This window comes from Bubalus bubalis, chromosome 4 (assembly GCF_019923935.1).
Source record: "Bubalus bubalis isolate 160015118507 breed Murrah chromosome 4, NDDB_SH_1, whole genome shotgun sequence".
In the NCBI taxonomy this organism is placed as follows: domain Eukaryota; kingdom Metazoa; phylum Chordata; class Mammalia; order Artiodactyla; family Bovidae; genus Bubalus; species Bubalus bubalis.
This window is the reverse complement of record NC_059160.1, coordinates 126,629,946-126,638,511: the sequence shown is the minus strand read 5'-3', so window position 1 is coordinate 126,638,511 and position 8,566 is coordinate 126,629,946. Positions and strand designations below refer to the sequence as shown.

The 8,566-nt window shown below is 44.5% G+C and overlaps 1 protein-coding gene across 4 annotated transcripts; it reads right to left on the bottom strand.

The window, feature by feature from the left end:
• Positions 1–8,566, bottom strand: LOC102414507 (cytochrome c oxidase assembly factor 6 homolog). Of its 4 annotated transcripts, none has more exons than XM_006069366.3 (3): positions 8,446–8,566; positions 7,547–7,706; positions 1–296 (listed from the first exon to the last, which is right to left on the bottom strand). In XM_006069366.3, exons 2-3 carry the CDS (start codon positions 7,688–7,690, stop codon positions 201–203), a joined length of 240 nt encoding a protein of 79 aa, XP_006069428.1. In that variant the 5' UTR covers positions 7,691–7,706; positions 8,446–8,566; the 3' UTR covers positions 1–200. The 4 variants fall into 4 exon arrangements, with proteins under 4 accessions (XP_006069428.1, XP_006069430.1, XP_006069429.1 ...); XM_006069368.3 differs by lacking the exon at positions 8,446–8,566 and adding an exon at positions 8,239–8,439; XM_006069367.3 differs by lacking the exon at positions 8,446–8,566 and adding an exon at positions 8,115–8,268.

Here is an 8,566-nt window from a genome sequence, read left to right as displayed (position 1 = left end):
CATATTTCATATCATTTTATTTCAATTCTTCATACTTTGAATAATGCAATCTTGTTACTTGATCATTTAAATTAAGAACCAGATATATGAAACAGGCTTTGGTGTCTGCCATCATTCAAACTACTATTGTCCCAGAGTCAAAGCATTTTTGAATGTCCAGAAAAAGTAATTTCAACCTTTCTCAAGTGTTCAGAAACAGCCTAGGACTTTGCAGTCATTTTCGAAGGCTGGAAATCTCCTGCTTCAAATTTTTCTTTGAATTTTAAGTAGTCTCTTCTTTTATCAAAATATTTTATCTGTTGGGAAAAAAGGGGTTGAAATAAGGGTAAGCTATACAGATTAAACAAAAGGAACAGACTTAAATGGAATTAATTATTCAATATAAATTATGTAAGTAGCCTAAGTAATTTATATTCTAGAGTCTCTATAAAGGGAGTGTAGACCAGTGAGTTCTAACCCTTCTTGGGTTATGAACCCTGCTGAGAATTTGAGTATGCTGTGCACCTTTCTCAAGAAGTGTATCTGTGCTTAGACATGTAAAATGTGCCACGAGGGTCCACAGAACTCTCAGGTCATAAGACTTCATGATTTAAGGCACTGTACAAGTTTTTCCTATCAACTGTGAGTTCAATAAGCTTTACAATTCACCAGCCATGATATTTCTATTTATTTTTGGCTGCACTACATGGCATATGGGATCTTAGTTCCCCGACCAGGAATCGAACTCACACCCCCTGCAGTGGAAGCACAGCGTCTTAACCACTGGCCCACCAGGGAATACCCAATCAGTCATGATATTTTTATTAAGTTTATCTTATCCAGAAACATACATTTAAGGAGACACACACATAATTAAAAATTATATGTATGAACTATGAATAAGGAAACTGATGGTAAAGCTTTAATAACTTAAAAGATTTCATTTTATTATTTCTGTTTACATCCTCCTCTTGCCACAGGGAGTCTGGAGTATCATAAAGCCCCATATCCTGAAACAGTAAAATCACAGAAGTAGAAAACCAAGGCCAGACACAAAATCTTCAGAGTCTTTATCTGAGCTGTTCTGCAGACAAGGCAAAGGCAGGATACGACACACATTTTCACTATCAGAATAGAAAAACTTTTCTTAGGATTTAATTGTTGAATATTTCAGTGGAGCCCAAGTAAGTAAAAATGAGCTTAGACTGAGAATGTAAAAATCTGCCCTGCCCTGTCTCAAGCTGGGATAAAAGACGTTAACATTCCTCCAGAGGAGGTACTGCAGGCAAAGACTGTCCTAAGAAACCCCTTTGAGTGACTACTGCTTTATTTTCACCAAAAAACTGTTCTCCAAAATCAAACTATCCGAAATTTGCTCTTTGAAGTTACTTTGGTAAAAATGAAACACCCCCACTTTTACTTGGGGGATCTGACTGGCACTTTGACACAAAGAAGTAGTCCTGATCGCCAGCTCAGGTGCAGGACTTCAAGTAAGGGACTTCTGAGCATATGACATTCAGCATTTATCTTTGTAGGAAATAGGACCCTGGGTCCACTTCTCAGTCTGGAGTTGACGGCCTGCTTATACACAGGGCCCATCAAAGCATCATTTCATTTCAATTTCACCTAAACCCTACCGTTCCACAAGCCCTCTGATAACTCCTTTCCACTTGGTGAGATGCCCACAGCAACTCCAATGCATGGGCTCCCTGGTCACAGCATGCTAATAAATCTCACTGTCAGACTACATACCTCTGGCAGCCTTAGGCTGACTGAGCTGGGACGGATGTCATATGTAAAGGATATCAGATGAAGAAGTAGACAATGTTCTTAACATTTCTGTGGCAAATCAATAGATCTTTGCATTTCTTCTGTTACATTTTCAACTGCCTAAGGGATAATTCCATTTAATGGTCCTACTTAGATTTCACTCCCAAATTGTCCAGAACTTACTTCTCTACAGGCATGTTTTTCCTCCTCTGTCCCCTATTTCAGTGACTGCATCACTATCCACCCAAATGCTCCGATCTCTTTCCCCATCTTGATCGCTACAATACAGGCCCACGTCATTTCTCACTTGGATTGCTGTAATAGCTCTATAACTGGTTTCTCCACCTTCAATCCACCTGTCACGCCACTGCCAAGTATCTTTTGGAAATCTCAATTTGATCATGTCACTGCCTGTTTAAAGATCTTTCAAGGTATCCTTATTGCCTTCAAGGGCAACATCCAAACTCCTTGTTTGTAAGACAAATGAGGTCATTCAAGACTAAATCTCTGCCCACCTGGCTATCCTCTGGGTGTACCACCAACCCCTGAAATGCTAGCCACCCAGAGCTACCCCATTTCCCCAGTGTGCTGATTTCTCATGCATCTTGCTTCCATGCCTTTCATATGCCATACTCTGCTTGAAAATCTTTTCTCTCTAGTCTTTACCACCTGATTCAGTTAACATTGGAAGGCCCTCAGCGTGTGCACATTTACGAGGCTAATGTCCAAAAAGGCTAACAAATCAACAGGCATTCCTTGAAAAGCACTGTACATACAATTCCAGTGTCCTCTAAGCCATTAAATGAGATGCAGTATAGTAGCATGAATACCAAAATACTGGAATTTCTGAGACATTTCAAAGCTTGACAGGGAAAAGAAAACATCCAAAGTTGACGTTGTTGTTCAGTCACTAGGTCACGTCCAACTCTTTGCAACCCCATGGACTGCAGCACACCAGGCTTCCCTGTCCTTCACTATCTCCCAGAGTTTGCTCAAACTCATGTGCATTGAGTTGGTGATGCCATCCAAATTGATAGAGCTGTCCAGTTGTTCTATTCATGGAAGACTGCATTGGATGATGCTAGAATGACAGACCTGATCCCTGCTCCTTCCTAGGTTAAAGAACCAACAGGAGACTTTAAGTAGGACCATAATACAAGGCAAACTGATGGAAGGGCTAAGCAAGGGGGTGAGCATGCTTGCTCGGTCGCTAAGTTGTGTCTGACTCTTTGTAACCCCACGGCCTGTAGCCCACCAGACTCCTCTGTCCATGGGATTTCTCAGGTAAGAATACTGGAGTGGTTTGCCATTTCCTTCTCCAGGGGATCGTCCCAGGCTAGGGATCGAACCCACGTCTCCTGCTTGGCAGGCAAATTCTTTACCACTGAGCCACCAGGGAAGTCCAAAGCAAGGAGGGAGGTAAAAGTACTTTGGTTTTGTGATGACATATTAGTTTTATGGCCTACATATTATGTAACAAATTTGTTTTTTTTTAGTGTTTTACAACAGAAGCATTCACTGTAAATCTCTATTTGGTTCTAGTTTTATCTTTACTATTCATCTGTGACTTCAGCTAAGTGAAAGAATATAAATTCTGGAATTGGAGAGACCTCTGTTCTAATCCTCTCCCCACCACTTTACTGGTTAGCTGATCTTGAACAAATTATTTCACCTCTCTGAGCCTTAGTTCCTATTATATAAAAGAGATACAATGGCACCTCACAAGACTGAATGAAAATTAAAGCAAATGCAAACACAACATCTCGCATAAAATGCACTCAGAGGACACCCCATCACCTCCCTCCCTGTCACCCTTTCCACCTTCTCATACACATCTCTGGAAATATCTTTCATTTTTATTCTATGGCAATTAAGTAAGACTTCAACAAGTCTTGAGTAGAAAGAAAAGGTGAAAAGGGAGCAAAAACCTGAGGGCACAGGCTAGAAAACAGCTCAATTGTGGACTGAGTCTGCAGAAGACAAAGATTTTCCATGGGTGCGTGTCCCTGTCAAACGCAGCAGAAGTTACTTTGACTACTTTGCCCACACCCCTTTTTTCTTGGAGGCATCTATAACTTTTCAGGTTGTTGTCATTTTCTCTAACAACACTCATGTCATAACTCAGATGGTTTCAGTATCCATGTGGTTGATCCTTTCAACACCCTGGCCTCTCAGCTCCTTGACCTCTTTCTTCAATGATCTTTTCCTCCAACCTACCTCACTGCCAGGATCAAAGCCTAGCCCTCGTCCTTACCAACAAACATAGCCACGCCATAACCCCAATTCTGAACATTTCCGTTCTCTGAACGCCCACTCTTCACTTCCTAAGACCCTGATCCCAACAATCCATTGATCACACCACCTTTTCATTGACCATCACCCCCCTCATACCCTCGCTTGTCTCCTTACCCTGAACCCAAAGCTTCTCAGTGGCTTCCCCTGTCACTCAGAGGAAAAGCCACTGTCCCCGGCTTCTCAGTGCCGAATATCCTAACTTCTATTCTCTCCTTGCTATTCCTTAAGCACACTGGATCCGACCCTATTGCAGGGGTGTTGTGTTACGCTGCTTCACTCCTGAGACCAGTCCTTCAACAATTCCCACTGTGGAGCCTGACACTCATCTCTGGGACTGTGTTGATGTTAGTATCTTTGCCTAAGGTGGGGAGCAGGTGAGGAGGGGCCTGTTGGATACAAGATGAGGAAGAATTCATTCGTGTATATGCAGAGGTCAAGGTTGGTCCTTAAGAACATCCAAATAGAGAGCTCTGGAGTTAGAGAGGATGTAGATTTGGGCCTCAACACCTAAGTGGTACTTCAAGCCGTGGCTGCAGGTAAGACTGGCTTGGGAAAGTTAAGCAGCATAGAAGGGAACTCTACAGGGTATGATTTAACAGACACACGAAAGCCTGCCAAAAAGCTATGGCTGCTGGAGACAAGGAAAACTAGGGGAGTGAATTATGAAGGAAGAACGCCACCAAGGAGGTGAAGTGAAAGTCGCTCAGTTGTCTCCGACTCTTTGCGACCCCATGGACTATACAGTCCATGGAATTCTTCAGACCAGAATACTGGAGTGAGTAACCTTTCTCTTCTCCAGGGGATCTTCCTAACCCAGGGATCGAACCCAGGTCTCCAGCATTGCAGGTAGATTCTTTACCAGCTGAGCCACAAGGGAAGCCCACCAAGGAGGTAATGCTTTTGTATTTAAATAAACTTGCATTATGACTAAGTTTCCAGAACATGAGATTTGCACAGCCTAATCCACGGGTTCTTTTCTTGCATGACAGGGACAAAAAGAAGGATGTGGATCAGAGAAGAGCATGAGGTCTGGACTCAAGACTACTCAGCTTGAATGCAGGCTCTGCACTTACACATGACCTGGGCCCTCAGAAGTAAAATGGAGTAACAGAGCTACTGTGAGGAATATTATATACATGATGCACCTGAAGTGCCTAGAGCCTGTACTAAGAAATGTTAGCTGTGACTAGAATGCAGGAACCTGGACAGAGGGTGGGCCTGCATGCCATGGCACTTGGCCTACGTATGAGTGGAGGAGACATCAATCAAGAAGCACTGGCTGACGGTAAAAACCCTTTATGATGCTGAGAACAGAAGTTGCCCTGAAATCAGGGAGATGGGAAGGCCCATTAGCCATTAGGATGCAGAAAAAGCAGTGTGTTTTGGTGGGGATAAAGAGGGGAAAAAAAAAAACAACAACACTGAAGTGTACCTTTTCAAAGGGGCTAAGACATTGATTCCAGCTGTGGTTATCCACCAGAATCACCTGTTGAGCCACAGCCCTTTTAAAAGAAGCTTCCAGAAGTCTGCAGATCTGAGATGAGGTCTGAGACATAGCTATCTTTTTTTTATATTTCCACATGATTCTGACATGTAAACCTGGAGTGGAAAATCCTGGCTAGGCTGTCAAAAGACAGGTCTCAGGGTGAAGAGGTTCTCCTGGGAAAATGTGGGGTAGGGAAGGGTGGAGATGGAACCTGCCAACACTCACCTCAAAGGGCTTCATCACTCCCATCCTACATCCCTGTTTCTAAGTGACCACAGACGAGTGAGCAGAGAGTGAGAAGAAGGCCCTGTTGCATAGGCAGGAACAGTATCCCGGCCTTGAAGGAACTGGATGTTGGCCCAAACTCCGCCATTTTCCACCTACTTTGTAAACTAGGAGTTAAGTCTCTGTGCATCTATCTAATGGGAAAACCAGAGATGTATAATATTTGCCTAAGTCATTATCTAACCCAACTACCAAGCCCCTGATTTATCACTTTTCAGTTTATATGGCAAGTTAGACATCTGATTGTCATAGTAATCCCATGGGACAGGTTACACTGTGCTGCTTTTACACACACAGAGTTCATCTAAAGCAATTATCTCTTCAATGCCATCATCCCTACCTTCCATCACAGCCTTCTTATGGTCTTCAAGCCTCAGCTTCTTTATCTGAACATTTGAGGTGTGAAAAGGTGAAGGTTGTAAATCCACTTCATCTCTAAAATAATCTGTTCTCAAACTGCTTGGTAAAGTTTGGAGAAGCATGATGGTAAGAAATCAAATCAAAGTTCAAACCTCACAGCAGCCAGCTGGACTGACTTAGAACTATGGTTCTGCCACTTACTGACCAATACAGAGCAAGCAAGTTATTGCAATGCTCTGGGCTTCTGCTGTCTGCTCCAGAAACTGACAGCAACAACACCCAACTCAAAGGCTGTTAGTGAAGAGCATCAAGCACTTACTGAGCCTGGTGATGGGAGGTGCCTTTTCCACCCCTTCCCATTTGAAGGACAGGCCCTACAGAGCATGAGCATCTGTCAGCGAGGCATCTGGAGGGGCTGGTGGCAGAATCCCCCATGCGATCATTTTGTTTCCTCTACTCCCTAAGCTCCTTTGTGTTTCAGGTATATGATCACATGATTTTGAGCAGCCAACAGGGAAAGCTTTATTTCTGACAGTAGCTCTAGGAAGAGGAACCTGCCAACTCTTGCCCAAGATTAAATACTATCCTTTCAGAAGATCCTGGAAAGGGATTTCCCTGGTGATCCAGTGACTAAGACTCTGTGTTCCCAACACAGGGGACCTGGGTTTGATCCCTGGTCAGGGAACTAGAGGGCTTCCCTGTGACTCAGAGGTACAGAATCTTCCTGCAATGCAGGAGATGCAGAAATGTAGGTTTGATCCCTGAGTGGGGAAGATCTCCTGGAGGAGGAAAATTCCATGGATAGAAGAGCCTGAAGGGCTACAATCCGTGGGCTTGTAAAAAAGAAAGTGAAAGTGAAGTCATGTTGGACTCTTTGAAACCCCATGGACTGTAGCCTGCCAGGCTCCTCTGTCCATGGGATTCTCCAGGCAAGAATACTGGAGTGGGCTGCCATTTCCTTCTAACAACAACATGGAACTAGATCCCACATGCCACAAATAAAGATCCCGCATGCCACAACTAAGACCCAGGACAGCCAAATAAATCTTTTTTTTTAAAAAAAAAAAAGAAGATCCTGCAAAAATCTACCAATTTAGGGGGTTGGAATTTTTTGGTTATTTTTCACAGTAGTCTTGAGTCCAGACCCCAGTTTGTTTTTCAAGGAACTTTCAAGAGTCTGGTGACATTTTCCAAAGGGCTGCGCGATATGTACATAAAACAAGCCTGTATTACCGGACAAGGTTTTCTCTGCTGCTCACAGAAACTGTTGACTTGTCACACCTCAGAGGGTCCTTCATTTCATAGTTCACCCCTCACTATAAGCTCTATGTATTTTGACAGTTAACAGCAACATGTGCAAATGTAACTTACCCACTGTTGGGGACAACTTGATTCAAATGAGCTTCTTAACTTCTTGCACTTAGAAGCGTCCTCTGTGTTCTCATCTAAACACTTCCAGTACTCATCGCGGGCTCCCCAGCAAGCCTGCCTTTCTTTCATAGATGGGGCTGCCATTCCTAGCGGATTCAAGCTGTCAACCAAAATATGTGATATTAACAAAGGACTTATAATACCAGAGAAGGCAAGCCAAAGAAAAAGATATTGTCGTTCCCTCCGACCCCCTCTTTTTAAAACTTTGCCTCCGGATTTTAATGATGCGACCACAACGAATCAGTTCTACAGGAACGTTATCATAAGAGCACTCGCAGGGGAAGCTTATCTCTTACTCCATGTAATTGCTCCGCTGCTGAGGTAGCAGCTTGGCCTCAGAAAGCCTCTGTTAGATTCCTGGCTCCCACAAGGTCTGTCACTTAAGCCAGTGCGTGTATTCTCTCGAGACTATTTCCCCATCGGTAAAACGAGGGTAGTACTGCCCATTTTACAGGGTTGCTGTTCGAACCAAAGTGCTGTACAAATAAATGCAGGAGGGCAAAATCACCAGGCAGGGCAAGGAGCGCTACTTCATCTGGCAGAAGAGAAGCCCGAGGCTCGCGGAGAGTCAGCTACCTCCCGGGTCCATAGCCTCTCGGGCGCGCCCCACCCGGCCCCGCCAGCAAGCCCACCTCTCCGCCCGCCCAGAACAAGGTTCCCTTCGGCGCCGACGGGAGGAAAGAATCACGCGGTCCAACAACCCGGGAAGAAGGGCGTGGGGCCGAGTTGGAGCCGCACTGTCGCCTCGCCTGCTTGGGCAAGTCACGTAGACCCCACCACCCCAAGGAAACAATTCACTTAGCGAATTCGCTGGCCTTGGAATGACCCTTACGGGCTACCTTTCTGTTCCAGGAGGGCGGGGCTTCCGGTTCCCGTCTCTTATGTGTCGGAGTGACTTCCGGGTCTGCTCTGGTTAGGGCGGCGGGTCGTAGGGGTCGTGGACATGAAAGGGGGGTGGGA